At 37.4% G+C, this 16,455-nt stretch overlaps 2 protein-coding genes and 1 pseudogene across 2 annotated transcripts; all 3 read left to right on the top strand.

Annotated features, from left to right (window-relative positions):
• On the top strand, window positions 1-654 carry LOC128356113 (transcription factor HES-5-like; annotated as a pseudogene).
• Window positions 655-3,854: 3,200 nt separating this feature from the next.
• LOC128356112 (transcription factor HES-5-like) lies at window positions 3,855-4,510 on the top strand. The gene is made up of 2 exons (XM_053316556.1): window positions 3,855-3,977; window positions 4,088-4,510. Exons 1-2 carry the CDS (start codon window positions 3,855-3,857, stop codon window positions 4,508-4,510), a joined length of 546 nt encoding a protein of 181 aa, XP_053172531.1.
• Window positions 4,511-10,384: 5,874 nt separating this feature from the next.
• LOC128356132 (transcription factor HES-5-like) lies at window positions 10,385-10,950 on the top strand. Its single transcript, XM_053316574.1, has 2 exons — window positions 10,385-10,507; window positions 10,618-10,950. The coding sequence occupies exons 1-2, from the start codon at window positions 10,385-10,387 to the stop codon at window positions 10,948-10,950; spliced, it is 456 nt and encodes a 151-aa protein (XP_053172549.1).
• The last annotated feature ends 5,505 nt before the right edge of the window (window positions 10,951-16,455 follow it).

Raw genomic sequence — 16,455 nt, 5'->3', positions numbered from 1 at the left:
ATGCAGCCAGCAGAGATCAGATTCTCTACAGAGACCTCTACAGCACAGAGATCCAGCTATGGCACCTACAATCACTGCAGCAATGACCAACTCTCAGGAGCATCACACTCTGACCCACAAGGTAAATTGATGATTCATGATGAATTAATCTCTTAATGAGAAGTTTCTTTATTCATGCTATCATTAAACTCCAGAATAAGTGTATTAATGATTTTGTTCTTCTTTCTTCAGCTCAGAAAGCCTCTGGTGGAGAAGTTACGCAGAGACCGAATCAACAGCAGCATTGAGCAGCTCAAGTCTCTCCTGGGTCCAAAGTTCCTCAAACAGCAGCCAGACTCCAAGATGGAGAAAGCAGACATCCTGGAGATGACAGTTTGCCTCCTGAGACAGCTGCAGCAGCAGAATCATGCTGTTGAGTCAGCAGCTGTGGATCAAGGCTACTCCAGGTGTGTCCGAGAGGTGGCGCACTTCCTGTCCAAGGAGGAGGTGAAGACACAGTCCCAGAGAAGACTGCTGAACCATTTCAACAAGCTGCAGTCTTCATCTGAGAAGAACCTGAGAGAGGCTGACTTCTCTCCTCTGAGCTCCACAGTCCAGACCAGCATCACTAAAGAGAAGAGTCCAGTCAACAGCGCCCTCTGGAGGCCGTGGTAGACTCATACAGACTGGAGTCACTTCAGACAAACTCAGATGACCATGTTGGTCAAAGATTACTGGACTGAATTATTTGAGATTTAATTCACTTGTTCTTCTGTATACAGAAGGATCATTTGTGTGTATTTGTGTTTGTGCTCGATGACATTTCTTAAGGAAATGACAGCAACGATATCTTTCAAGTGAAGAAAGAGCATCTTGTCATGCATGTTGCATGAACTAAATCTGATTGCATCAGCAATTGTTATTATGCTTCATTGTACTTCATGTATTGGTAGTATATAATGTTATGGTAACATTTGTTACCTTTTGATCAGTATTGATCATTTTGATCATATATTTAACTGTCCTTTTATTGGACATATTGTTATAATGGACTTTATCTCACTTTAATCTCTGTGATTACTCAAAACTGATCTGTTGTAAGATCCAAATGTTTATCTTTTTTTTTCTAAAAAGTTTGTTTAAAATCAGGCTATCACAATTTTCTAGTGATACTATTATGCCTCACTACATGTCACATATTGTTACAATATAATGCTATGTTGACATTTGTTACCTCTTGATTAATATTAATCATTCTGAAAAACCGTAATTGTCCTTTTTATGGACATTTTATCATAGTGGAATTTAAACCACTTCATGTGATTATTGAGAAGTGATCTGTTTTAAGATCAATATTTTTATTCTTTTAATGTAAAAGTTTCTGATTAATGTCACACTGTCACAGTTTTTCAGTGACACAATACTGGCAATATTTTCATATTGAGAATGAATTGATTTTGTGATTATTAAGAACAATGTGATCTGTTGTAAGATCAGTTGTTACTTGTTGTTACTTTTGCTCTTTAAGTGCAAAGGTTTGAATCCATTTGGTAAAAATTGCAAAGGACAGTGAGTACTGTGTCCTCAAATACTGTCCATTGTTTGTCTTTTATAAAGACAGCTGTTCCTTTACTCTGTCTGAGTACAGTGTGTCTTGTAGAAATCTACAAGTTGTTGTTGTGATGTATCATCACGTCTCGTTGGAGTTTGCAACCTTTATGTGTCTCATTGAATAAACAAACAATGCAAGTTACTAAATCTGTGTTTCCATGTATTTTGTGTCATGTTTAACCTGTGTATGATGACTAAATCAACTTTCCACACTTCAGTGATTGAATTCAAGTACTGTTCCAAACCTTTAGTTGATGAACATAATTAAATTCAACACATACTACTTGTGGACCCATGATGAAGGTAAAGATAGTACTCTGTGAAGCTGCTCCATTAGGATGTTTGATGAATTGGCATTATCAGCTTTATGTCATTCTGCTGTTGGGCAAACTATCAAATCCAATTAGAAAACTTACATTTTAAAAATACCTTTACTTCACCATGCTTTTGGTTTATAACCATCAGTTGTAGGTGTTTAAATGTACCATTTTTAAAGTTATCGATTCCCTGATTTCAAGAGGTCATTGTATCTAATCTGATGCATAATGAGACACACTTCTATTGTCCCTTAGTGAAAGCAGTGAAAACACAGACTGTGGGAAACCAGAGGAATCTCTCTCACAGAGCCGCTGCAGGACAACAGATCCTGACCTTTGACCTGAGGAGGTTAAAGAGACTGCAGCCCCCAAACTAGAAACTTTCTTATACCTGTTAAAATCATGGATTAATTTCTAACTTTTTCTTCCTATGATTAAAGTAACTATCACCAGTTTTTTATATTGCCACTCCCAAAAGTTGGGAATTAGAATAGTTAATTACGGTATGTTTGTGATGCAGATTGTGACCCTTAAATTATTATTTAGAATTCAAAATTTCAACAACATTTCAGAAATACAGGCTTTAAATTCTTTATTTTTGAACACAGAACAATTTGCCAAATATTCTGTATTTTAAAAACAGAAAACCACAAAAAAGTATCATAGTTTTGACTTCAGTGTATATTGGTTGTATTCATACTACAGTTACTCATAATTTGACTTTCTACATATTTTATCATTCAATCTCAGTGAGCTGTATAGTGTAAAAGCCTCCAAGGGTTCCTTAAAAAATTCAGTTTGAATTTTGGCACGTGCCTAAATATCTTTATATGGACAGAGTGTGGGAAAGCTCTGGAGGGCAAAGTTGAGCCTGATTAGCATCCTAAACTCCACCAGCAGCCTCCTATTCTCCAAAGGGATACGGCACACTTCAGGAAACAGCTGTCTCAACCTCCCACACTCATACAGCTGAAATTCTGATCCAGTTGGTGAAAAAATGTCAGGAATTTAACTTAATATTTATAATATATGAAAATGATTGGACATTGAATGAATTATTCTCAAAAACTATTGATATCACCCTTTATGATCATAACTACTTAAAACTTTACAAGCTGTCAGAACCAGCCAATGGCGTTCTTTCCCTCCAGATGGTTGGTGATGTCAGGCTCTGTTTCTTCTACGACACCCGTCCACTATCAGTCACAAAGCTGCATTCAAACCCCTTTGTGGTTCATTGACCGCAGCATTCAGGGAGTGTGTGGGAAACTCAGATCAACTTCTTACTCACAAGTCAGGAGACTACAACATCTGGACGGCAGTGTGATAGCTTAACTCAAGTTTTTAAGAAATGCCATAACAACCACAATTGTATTTAATACCTGGTAAAGGTGGCTTGTAAATGAGAGTATCATGAACAAAAAACATTTTGAAAAAAATAAAACACTGTGGAAAAAATATTGGAACCTGAATAAAAAAGATAAAATAGAAAATAAGTAATGTGAGTTACTTGATTTTATATAATACATCAACATAAGCATTAGAGATTAAACGTCCTTTTCTACTGATTTTTAAATTCACTGACCAAATGAAACAGTATTCTACCTCAAATGTAATTAATTGTCTTCCTCCTAAGTGTGTGATGGGCTGCTGAGCGTGTGCTCAGTCAAAGTCATTGATCCCAGCATCAGGCAGCAGATCTGATCTCTACAGGGTCACCACTTTCCCAGATTCACACAGAGCTCAGTGAGTCTCTCTCCATTAACCCCCCCAGTCCTCCACCTGTTCCCCTGAGATTTAACCATTGTCCCTCAGGCAATAACTGCATTCAGCATGCCTCATCCTCTTTTGTCTCACCAAGCTCTCTGATTGGCTGAGACTGTGAGAAACTGCAACCACACCAAGACCCACACATTCATATGGAGATGTGGGACTATAAATAGGAGGATGCAGCCAGCAGAGATCAGATTCTCTCTACAGAGACCTCTACAGCAAAGAGATCCAGCTATGGCACCTACAATCACTGCAGCAATGACCAACTCTCAGGAGCATCACACTCTGACCCACAAGGTAAATTGATGATTCATGATGAATTAATCTCTTAATGAGAAGTTTCTTTATTCATGCTATCAATAAACTCCAGAATAAGTGTATTAATGACTTTGTTCTTCTTTCTTCAGCTCAGAAAGCCTCTGGTGGAAAAGTTACGCAGAGACCGAATCAACAGAAGCATTGAGCAGCTCAAGTCTCTCCTGGGTCCAAAGTTCCTCAAACAGCAGCCGGACTCCAAGATGGAGAAAGCAGACATCCTGGAGATGACAGTTTGCCTCCTGAGACAGCTGCAGCAGCAGAATCATGCTGTTGAGTCAGCAGCTGTGGATCAAGGCTACTCCAGGTGTGTCCGAGAGGTGGCACACTTCCTGTCCAAGGAGGAGGTGAAGACACAGTCCCAGAGAAGATTGCTGAACCACTTCAACAAGCTGCAGTCTTCCTCTGAGAAGAACCTGAGAGAGGCTGACTTCTCTCCTCTGAGCTCCACAGTCCAGACCAGCATCACTAAAGAGAAGAGTCCAGTCAACAGCGCCCTCTGGAGGCCGTGGTAGACTCATACAGACTGGAGTCACTTCAGACAAACTCAGATGACCATGTTGGTCAAAGATTACTGGACTGAATTATTTGAGATTTAATTCACTTGTTCTTCTGTATACAGAAGGATCATTTGTGTGTTTTTGTGTTTGTGCTCGATGACATTTCTTAAGGAAATGACAGCAACAATATCTTTCAAGTGAAGAAAGAGCATCTTGTCATGCATGTTGCATGAACTAAATCTGATTGCATCAGCAATTGTTATTATGCTTCATTGTACTTCATGTATTGGTAGTATATAATGTTATGGTAACATTTGTTACCTTTTGATCAGTATTGATCATTTTGATCATATATGTAACTGTCCTTTTATTGGACATATTGTTATAATGGACTTTATCTCACTTTAATCTCTGTGATTACTCAAAACTGATCTGTTGTAAGATCCAAATGTTTATCTTTTTTTCTAAAAAGTTTGTTTAAAATCAGGCTATCACAATTTTCTAGTGATATTTTTATGCCTCACTACATGTCACATATTGTTACAATATAATGCTATGTTGACATTTGTTACCTCTTGATTAATATTAATCATTCTGAAAAACCTTAATTGTCCTTTTTATGGACATTTTATCATAGTGGAATTTAAACCACTTCATGTGATTATTGAGAAGTGATCTGTTTTAAGATTAATATTTTTATTCTTTTAATGTAAAAGTTTCTGATTAATGTCACACTGTCACAGTTTTTCAGTGACACAATACTGGCAATATTTTCATATTGAGAATGAATTGATTTTGTGATTATTAAGAACAATGTGATCTGTTGTAAGATCAGTTGTTACTTGTTGTTACTTTTGCTCTTTAAGTGCAAAGGTTTGAATCCATTTGGTAAAAATTGCAAAGGACAGTGAGTACTGTGTCCTCAAATACTGTCCATTGTTTGTCTTTTATAAAGACAGCTGGTCCTTTACTCTGTCTGAGTACAGTGTGTCTTGTAGAAATCTACAAGTTGTTGTTGTGATGTATCATCACCTCTTTCTTGAGCTTGTATCTTGTTGAATAAACAAACAATGCCAGTTTCAAATGTTGTGTTTTCATGTTGTTTTCAGTCACAGCTACTTGGCTTTACTGGTATTATGGTAAGAAAGTGCTTCATAGTATTTTGAAATCCAGAAGGTATGATTTTTAATACTATCACAAGTATAGACTAATTCTTTTAAACTGATACTATTAATGTAATATAAATATGCCACTAGAGGTCATTATGATATAGAACTAACTGGTCGGCAGCCAAGCTGATAAAGATGGCGACTGCTTGTCCCTTCTCCACATCTCTTTGGTATTATTTTGATTTGGTTCAGGTGAGATAACACAGGTGAGCCAACCTACAAGTTGTGTTGAAAGAGGGTAACAGAAACCCCCCTTTGCACATCAAAAAGTATCACCTATTAAACTGGGCGGGGATTTTTCGAATATTCAAAGCAGTTTGCAGGCACCAAGGGTGGAGGGTGGGGGACACATCCATGCAAGACCTTTTTCAAAAAATGATAACCCATTTAAGTGAAAAGGATTAGGGTTAGGGTATCTGAAACCATCCGAAAGCCAAAATATTGATTATTCAGGTAACTAATGGGGCACCCTGGCCGCAGACTGCACACCGAATGACAACACCATGCTAAAATGTATCTATGGCAACTGATTCTGTGTTAAAATTGATCTTAATCCATCCACTCCTGTTACAATTGTTCTTGTTTTTGGACAAACCTGAGAGCTATTTATTTATTTATACCACCCAAGCAGAATAATTAACCAAAGCCATCAGTTAATGTTTCAATATTTAATTTACAAAACAAAACAATTGAATTCAACCCACACATTAATTGTATACCCATGATGTGGCTAAAGATAGTAATTTGTGAGGCAGTTCTATTATGATATTTGATGAAGTGGCATTATATAACTCTATTTATATGCATTTACATTTTAAAGCCACTTTGACCAGGCCATCCTTTTAGTATAACTGTCAGTTAAAGTTGTTGTAATGTAAAAAAAAAAAAAAAAAAAAAAGTTTATAGTTAACCATTTCCCTTATTTAAAGAGGTCACACATTGTATTTAAGATGTATAATGAGACACACTTCTATTGTTCCTCCACTGAAAGCAGTGAAAACAGAGACTGTGGGAAACCAGAGGAAACTCACTCACAGAGCCGCTGCAGGACAATAGATGCAGACCTTTGGCCTGAGGAGACGGAGGAGGTTAAAGAGACTCTAAACCAAAAACTGAAAACATTCTTAATTGTTTAAAATCATATAGCCAGTTTTAGCCTTTTCTTCCATTGATTGAAATCCCCTTCACCAGTTTTATATATTTCCATTTTCCTAAAGTTAGCAAAGTTACTTAATAATGTTTTCTGATAAGGCAAATTGTGGCACAAAATTTTTGTTTTTTTACAATAACATTTCAGGTTTAAGGCCTTTTTTAAATAAATTTAACAAAAGACATTGGGAAAGAGAAATTCGCAGTATTTAAACAATGTGCATCAGTGCTTTGCTAACTTTATAACACAGCAAAGTACCACATGTTGACCTCAGCTTATTGATTATATTCAGGCTATTGGTTTTTTGAATACTTTAATGACTTGGTTGATTTCTTAAGTGGTTTCCATTACTTCCAGTTTGACTCCCTACATATTTTGATATTAAATTTTGGTGAGCTGCACAGTAAAAAGAACAAAATACATCTCCAAATAAACTCTTTTAAAAATCACCTCTGATTTTGGCCCATGCATACATTTCTTTACATGGACAGAGTGTGGAAAAGATCTAGAGAGCAAAGTGGAGTCTCATTAGCATCCTAAACTCCACCAGCAGCCTCCTATTCTCCAAAGGGATTTGGCACACTTCAAAAAACGGCATTCTCAACCTCCCACACTCATACACAGAGCTGAAAGCAGAGTGTGAGAAATCAGAGGAAACCAACTCACAGAGCCCTGTGGGACAATAGATCCAGACCTTTGACCCGAGGAGACAGAGGTTGAATGGGACTCTAACTTCCAAACTGGAAACCCTCTTAGCGCTTTAAATCATTAGGTCATCGTTAACTCTTTCTTTGGATGCTTAAAATCACATTCACCAGTTTTATAAGTTGTCATTTCCAAAAGCGCGGACTAAACAAAGTCACTAAGTTTGTTATGCAGATTATGACCCTTAAATTGTTATTTACAATTAAAAAAATATCATATATGGGTTTTCTAAATGTTCCATAACTTTTCAGGATTACAGCCTTAAAATACTTTGTCTTTGAAATCTCGACACAAGGACAAGTCTCAAGAAAAACAGCTCCCTCTGGAGGCCGTGGTAGACCCAAACAGACTGGAGTCACTACCAGACCACATGAGATGACTGTGTTAGCCAGAGATTACTGGACTGAATTATTTGAGATTGCAGTCATATGTTCTTCTGAACATACAGACGGCTGCCTTTTGTGAGTCCAACATTTTCTGCCAGAGTTTTCCTTTGATAATGTAATTCTTACAATTTTAGAATCAATCAAAATTTGTGGTTAATAACAATGTGATCTGTTGCAAGGTCAGTTTTTACTTCTGCAAATATAGATTTTATTAATCTGTTGTCAGTGAATACTGTGTCCTACTGTCAATTGTTTGTCTTTTATAAAGACAGCTGATCCTTTATTCTATCTGAGTACAGTGTGTCTTGTAGAAATCTATATGTTGTTGTTGCGATGTATCATCACCTCTCATTGAATCTTGTAAACTAAACAAACATTGCTACTTGAAAATTTAGGCTTCTCATGTTATTTTGTGTGTCATTGTTATCCTATAATGATGAAAAATAGACTATCACCACTTATATTCTTCTCAATTAATTCATAGATGTCTCTATGACCCATCCTCTGACTGACTCATATCATACAATTTAGCAGGTACAGTAGTTGTATAACTATAACATACCCATTAAATATAAATAAAAGCAATTTTTTTATTACTTTCAATTTTATTTAGATTTTTAATATAAAATGTTTGAAGTTAAGCATTTCCCTCTTTAAAGAGGTCACACATTGTCTCTGGAGTGACAGATAATACGGCACACTTCTATTGTTCCTCCACTGAAAGCAGTGAAAGGACAGAGTGTGGGAAACCAGGGAAAACTCACTCACAGAGCCCCTGTGGGACAATAGATGCAGACCTCTGCCCATTGGGACAGGCATTAAAAGGGACTAAATGGAGATCAGTTAATCTATTACTGATAGATATCATAAATTCATCTAGTTTAAAATAATATTTTTAGGGCTTTGCAGTTTCCTTGTATAACCTGCCTATATATTCATCATCACACAAGAATTAATTTGTAAAATTTCTCATTTGTTCCTGAGAATCATATCCTCAAGATTCTTGGATTTGAAAAGAGGACACCAGCACAATAAAGCTAACCTAGGTCAATGCGACACTTGAAAACAACCAGCTGATGGCAGGTGATGTCATATTTTACCTAAACGAAAAAAGCTGCTTAATCTGATGTTTTTACTCTGACCCAGTACAAAAGTTAGAGCTTTAGGCATTTTACTGTATTAATTGGTTATTCATGATCCTATAATGTGAAGTAATTCATTAAGTGTTTCATATATGCCTTGTTTACCCACATTTCAGTATAATTATTATTTCTAGAGGAGGATCATGGGTTCTGTGGCCCCCTCCCTCTATCCTTGGCGCCTGCATGCTGCTTGTGCCAGTTTATTCAAAAAGTCCATTAGTAGTGGGGCACATGCCTATTTTCTGTTAATACACGGAGTGTGGGAAAGCTCTAGAGATCAAAGTTGAGTGTGAATGACATCCTCCCCACCAGCAGCAGACTAATTCTCTAAAGGGATTTGGCACACTTCACCAAACAGCTGCCTCAACCTCCCACCTTCACGTGAAGAGTTAAACTTTTGATGAAAAGTTAATTTGTACAACAGCAGTAATTTAACTGGAGGTTCAAAATGTTTGATGATGACTGGAGGCTGATCAGTGAGATTCAAAATCATTCTTGTGATACTTTGTTGAAGATTTTCAACTGTAAATTCAAATTTTACAAACTGCCAGAGCCAGCCAATGGCGTCCTTTCCCTCCAGATGGTTGGTGATGTCATGCTCTGTTTCTATAACAGCACACAGCAAGCATCTGTCACAGGAGTCCCTTTGTGTTTCATTGACCACAGTGTACAGGGAGTCAGTGTGGGAAAGTGAGATCTACTCTCTACTCACACTGAGGCACGTGTCTAAAGACTCTGTTACATCTGGACAGCAGCATGATTACTGTTCTCAGCTTATTTCAAGTGTCATGACTGGAGTCACATTTTTAACTGTTTTTGTTTGAAGTACTATTTTACAAAATAGTGAATTATTGGTGAAAACAAGAAATGTTAAGTCAAAATAATCAAATACAGTAAATTATCAATTCAAACTATATGATAGATTTCACTCACTATATTTGACCTTTTTACCATTGAATGCAATTATATATAAAAATTAACCAAAAATTATTTTTAAGCCCTACTTTAATTCAAACATTACACTATAATTGTTATTCTCTCACATGTGTGATGAGATCAAAGTCATTGATCCCAGCATCAGGCAGCAGATCTGATCTCTACAGGGTCACCACTTTCCCAGATTCACACAGAGCTCAGTGAGTCTCTCTCCATTAACCCCCCCAGTCCTCCACCTGTTCCCCTGAGATTTAACCATTGTCCCTCAGGCAATAACTGCATTCAGCATGCCTCATCCTCTTTTGTCTCACCAAGCTCACTGATTGGCTGAGACTGTGAGAAACTGCAACCACACCAAGACCCACACATTCATATGGAGATGTGGGACTATAAATAGGAGGATGCAGCCAGCAGAGATCAGATTCTCTCTACAGAGACCTCTACAGCACAGAGATCCAGCTATGGCACCTACAATCACTGCAGCAATGACCAACTCTCAGGAGCATCACACTCTGACCCACAAGGTAAATTGATGATTCATGATGACTTAATCTCTTAATGAGAAGTTTCTTTATTCATACTATCATTAAACTCAAGAATTAGTTTATTAATGACTTTGTTCTTCTTTCTTCAGCTCAGAAAGCCTCTGGTGGAAAAGTTACGGAGAGAGCGAATCAACAGCAGCATTGAGCAGCTCAAGTCTCTCCTGGGTTCAGAGTTCCTCAAACAGCAGCCAGACTCCAAGATGGAGAAAGCAGACATCCTGGAGATGACAGTTTTAGTCCTGACACAGCTGCAGCAGCAGAATCAACAGCAAGGAAGACTGCTGAAGCACTTCAACAAGCTGCAGTCTTCCTCTGAGAAGAACCTGAGAGAGGCTGACTTCTCTCCTCTGAGCTCCACAGTCCAGACCAGCATCACTAAAGAGAAGAGTCCAGTCAACAGCGCCCTCTGGAGGCCGTGGTAGACTCATACAGACTGGAGTCACTTCAGACAAACTCAGATTACTGGACTGAATTATTTGAGATTTAATTCATTTGTTCTTCTGTATACAGAAGGATCATTTGTGTGTTTTTGTGTTTGTGCTCGATGACATTTCTTAAGGAAATGACAGCAACAATATCTTTCAAGTGAAGAAAGAGCATCTTGTCATGCATGTTGCATGAACTAAATCTGATTGCATCAGCAATTGTTATTATGCTTCATTGTACTTCATGTATTGGTAGTATATAATGTTATGGTAACATTTGTTACCTTTTGATCAGTATTGATCATTTTGATCGTAACTGTCCTTTTTTTGGACATATTGTTATAATGGACTTTATCTCACTTTAATCTCTGTGATTACTCAAAACTGATCTGTTGTAAGATCCAAATGTTTATCTTTTTTTTCTAAAAAGTTTGTTTAAAACTTTCTAGTGATACTTTTATGCCTCACTACATGTCATATATTGTTACAATATAATGGCATTTTTGGTATATTTTACCTCTTGATTGTTATTAATCATCTTGCTCAAAAATGTCAATTGTGATATCACAATGAACTGACGTGATCTATTTTAAGATCTTTTTGTCCTTTTATTTAAAGGTTTCATTGATGTCACACAACCAGAGTTTTAAATTCTGTGAATGAATTTGGATTCTGTGGTTATCAACAACATTGAGATCTGTTGTAAGATCAGCTTTTACTTCTCTAAGTGTATTAATCCCTTGTCAGTGAGTACTGTGTCCTCAAATACTGTCAATTGTTTGTCTTTTATAAAGACAGTTGTTCCTTTACTCTGTCTGAGTACAGTGTGTCTTGTAGAAATCTACAAGTTGTTGTTGTGGTGTATCATCACCTCCTGTTGAATCTTTCATACTTTATGTGGCTCATTGTGCCATGTTGAATAAAAAACACTGCCAGTTGCAAATGTTGTTGTCATGTCACGTTTTTTGTGATTCATGGTTATCTCCTCCATCATGATAGAAAAAGATTATGAATATGTAGAATATTTATTAAAAGCTATATTTAAAAAAAAAAATAATACAGCCACGGGGCGTTTTGAGGGGTACAGAATGAAAGTATTGCTTTTCCATAAAAAAAAAATTTAGTCTGAATTAATATTTTTAAAATTTTTTGACGGGTTCGACAATGACGTTCTGACACGTTCTGTGTACACTGTACCAGCCAATTAGCGGCCGGAAGTGCGGGTTGCCAGAGTTGTCTGTTGTTCCGGTGCAGCTACTGTAGGCTGGCACTGGGTGAAATGGAGTTGTAAACAAACACAGCCGTGTTGGACTTACTAAAACCAGCGTTTTTTGCTGTCAAGTACAACTTTTCATCACAAAACTTCGAAGGTAAGACAGAATATCTGTTAGTCGCTGTAAATAAGTGGTTGTTTACCGTTGTATGCTGCTGGTTCACTGAGTTTTTAGCGCAATAATAGTGGTACTGTTGAACTCGGCAGGGTCTTAGCTTTCATATGAGATGCTATTTGTTTGTGTACCATGAAGTATCAAAACGGTAGCAATGGAAATGTGGAGAGTGGGTTGACTTTCTGACGCTATTCGGATTTTGATATTTGATCATTAACCTCTTAACGCACGCTGTTCCGTTCACGGGACGGGACGGATGTTAGGAGGTAGCCACACGTTCTTCTGAATGTTTTAAACACTAACCCTGAAACATATATACTCATGCCGTACACTATTGGAAAGCTTAGATTGTTCTGATTCATTCAAGACCACTCACGACTTATATGGTTGCTCACAGCCGTAGCAGTATTAGCGATTAGCTTGGCTAGCCACTCAGCTAAGTGAGAACAGCTATAATGCCTACATACCTTCAAAGTCTTCCCTTTATCCACAACGATCATCTTATGACACAGGACTTTCTGTACAGCTCGCCAAGTATCCATTCTTGTGAAATATGAAATCCGTTTCCATAAAACCGGAATATTTTCCTCAATATGTCCATGTATTTAGTCCAACACGTAATGTAATAACACAAATAACAAACCATATACGGTCCGTTTGCGTCATTTCCTGACCTGCGCGTCCATCTCAGAGTACACGTGACTAGATGTTTACGACCGTGAGCCTCTTCTGCTTCAGACGACACCACACACAAGCCAATCGATGTTTAGGATTAGGCAGTACATGCAGAGACATTGCTGCTACTCCCACTGGCGTTACAATGTAATGTACCTCGGTGGTTTCAAGTCAGTTACAGCGAGGGTATGTTCGCTTCCTGTTTTCAAAATAAAAGCACCAACTCTATCGTTATGGTTTTCTTAATAATAAAAGGCAACGGGTGTTTTATTTTGTGAAAATGACCGGAAGTGCGTTACTCGCTACGGCTAACTTGAGTGGCTCCGAATTCGCAGGAACAAAACTTTAAGCAGATGTTATTTGGACAAATTAGCGTCACATTGTGGATCTAAAGGGCTACTTTCTCGCCTAAAAAGGTTAGACATGTGGATAAAGTGGTATATTTACAGAGTTAGAGCTAAAATAAAATCCGGCACCGGACCTGGCAACCCGACTGCTGGAATTACTTTTTGGTTGTTGCGACTACGATCTCCAGACATTAGATGGCGTTGTTCTGCTCATTCTACATATTCTACCTTTAATTGACAAATGTCTCTGTTATAGATCATACCTCTGATTGACACATATCAAGTTAAAATTCAGTACACACATTATTTGTGTATCAGTACTGGTTAAGTGTGAATGTAAGTATAATCTATTTTAATGTTATTAAATTAGGATCTTTTATGAGATTATTAATGTTATCTCTCTCTATTTATAAGGAGTAGGTTGAGTCATCAAGACAAATGAGAACATGTCAAATTTCAAATACAATTTTGTTATAGCATCAATTTGGCAAAACTGTCAGCAGCTGCAGGTGTTTTAATATAAAGTGTTTGAAGTTAACCATTTCCCTCTTTAAAGAGGTCACACATTGTCTCTAGAGTGACAGATAATACGGCACACTTCTATTGTTCCTCCACTGAAAGCAGTGAAAGGACAGACTGTGGGAAACCAGGGAAAACTCACTCACAGAGCCCCTGTGGGACAATAGATGCAGACCTCTGCCCATTGGGGACAGACATTAAAAGGGGCTCTGATGCCCTAAATTGAGATCATTTAATCTATTCTTGATAGATATCACAATTTTATCTTGTTTAAAATAATATTCTTGGGGCTTTACACAGTTTTTGAAAACATTTCCGTCAGTGATCTAACCTGTATCACCACCATAGACTGTATGATCACCACACAATAATTAATTTGTTAAATTTATCATATGTTTCTGAGAGTCACACCATCATGATACATGGATTTGAAAAGAGGACAATGAGCTTTCATAGTCTACAGCGTATTTTAATCCTATTTATCTTTCACCTGTTTCATCACAGAAGTGACTGTTTGTTAATTTGACTTTAAGCTTATTGAAAATTAACATTTGAAACTATTGTCAATCAATAACTTTACCACAAAGAACTGATATGAGGTTGTTGGGGGGGAAAAGTCAACACTCTTATTTTCAAATGAGCTTCTCCTCACAGTGACAAACCAAGTTCATACTTTTTTTAAGTGAAGGTCCAGTACTCTACAGAAGACAATACTGCATTATACACTTACCAGCATAGTTTCCTTCAAGAGGTCAACTAGCTATACTTACCACTGAGCACCTGTCTGGCCAACATGTTCAATGTTGCCTAAGTGGCATTTGAAATTTAGAAAGACATCTATCCATCCACCCACTTTTTGCATGAAAGATTAAATTAGAATAACTTAACATGAATGCTGTGAGAGAGATATTGAGAGTGTAGAACATATTTTCCTCCAGTGAGAACCATCAGGAATGTTGGCTTTCATTTCAGAGCTGGCTTCAATCTAAGGACATAAAGCTTCACCCTTTTAATATGATGTTGTTTAAAGCTGGAGTTTTGGAGGAGAAAAACCTGGATCCTCATGTAAACAACTTGATTTTGCATGGGGAACACTTCATTTATAGATGTAAATATTTAAACCTGAAGCCCCATATCTACCTGGAAGAATGAACGCTATAGCTATTAGCAAAATCTCTCCAAAGGATGATATACAGAAATCCTCTGAAAGTTTTTTCATCACTGGACTTGTCTATTCCGCTTGAATTGGTGTCCAGAGGTGTTGCATCTCCTGTCCTCCCCATACTGCTACTTTATGTTAAGTTTTGGGTGACAACAACTTTTTAAAGACATTTTCTAATGGGCATGATTGATGTTTGCTTGCTAAATCAAGGTTGGCATGTAGGTGGCACTTTTCCTAATGCATCCATTCAGTATTCACTTCCTGTCACATTATTACCTGAGTGGAAAAAAATCACTTAATCTGATGACCTGCCATAATGTTTTTATTGTAACCCAAGACAAGAGAATGAGATTTTATCATTTAACTGTCTTAATTGTTTGTTAATGAGTCAAAAATGTCAAGTAATTATTCGAAAATTGCACAATTGCCTCATGCACTCCTCTGTGGGTGTGTTCCCCTCTCTCTATCCTTGGCACCTGCTCAGTCCTTGTGGCTGTATTTTCAAAAAGTCCATTAGTAGTGGGGCACATGCCTATTTTCTGTTAATACACGGAGTGTGGGAAAGCTCTGGAGATCAGAACTGGGTGTGAACAACATCCTCCCCACCAGCAGCACACTAATTCTCTAAAGGGATTTGGCACACTTCACCAAACAGCTGCCTCAGCCTCCCATCTTCATGTGAAGAGCAAAAATGTTGATGAAAATGTTATTAGTACATCAAAATTGCTTTAATTGGAAGTTCAACATGTATGATGATCACTGAAAGCTCGAAAATGGTATTGCAAATATTTTTTGTGATACTTTGTGGGATATTTTTCATCAAAATTTCAAATTTTACAAACTGCCAGAGCCAGCCAATGGCGTCCTTTCCCTCCAGATGGTTGGTGATGTCATGCTCTGTTTCTATAACAGCACACAGCAAGCATCTGTCACAGGAGTCCCTTTGTGTTTCATTGACCACAGTGTACAGGGAGTCAGTGTGGGAAAGTGAGATCTACTCTCTACTCACACTGAGGCACGTGTCAAAAGACTCTGTTACATCTGGACAGCAGCATGATTACTGTTCTCAGCTTATTTAAAATTTCATGACTGGGAGTCAAACTGAATACAAAATACTGAATTACTGGTGAAAACAAGAAAATGAAGCCGAAGCAATAGTATACTGTAAATTATCAATTCAAAATGGAGGATAGGTGACACGAGTTTCTATAACAGCATGTTTTACCTTTTTACTCAAAACAACAATCTAGATTTGAAAAAAATCCAATAAGCATTTACTTTTATTTCTATCCTACATGTAATTCAAACCATTAAACATTACACCATGAATGTTATTCCATCACGTGTATGATGGAATGATCAATGTGTGATCAAAGTCATTGATCTCAGCATCAGGCAGCAGATCTGATCT

The sequence above is a fragment of the Scomber japonicus genome, chromosome 3, assembly GCF_027409825.1.
Source record: "Scomber japonicus isolate fScoJap1 chromosome 3, fScoJap1.pri, whole genome shotgun sequence".
NCBI classification, from domain to species: Eukaryota; Metazoa; Chordata; class Actinopteri; order Scombriformes; family Scombridae; genus Scomber; species Scomber japonicus.
This window is presented reverse-complemented; position numbering and strand designations above follow the sequence as displayed.

What these genes read in the sequence shown, in the direction of transcription:
- LOC128356132 (XM_053316574.1), top strand. Translation starts at nt 10,385, where the DNA reads ATGCAGCCAGCAGAGATCAGATTCTCTCTACAGAGACCTCTACAGCAC. An exon ending in ATCACACTCTGACCCACAAG is followed by an intron (nt 10,508 to 10,617) that starts GTAAATTGATGA and finishes TTCTTTCTTCAG; the next exon opens with CTCAGAAAGCCTCTGGTGGA.
- LOC128356112 (XM_053316556.1), top strand. Translation starts at nt 3,855, where the DNA reads ATGCAGCCAGCAGAGATCAGATTCTCTCTACAGAGACCTCTACAGCAA. An exon ending in ATCACACTCTGACCCACAAG is followed by an intron (nt 3,978 to 4,087) that starts GTAAATTGATGA and finishes TTCTTTCTTCAG; the next exon opens with CTCAGAAAGCCTCTGGTGGA.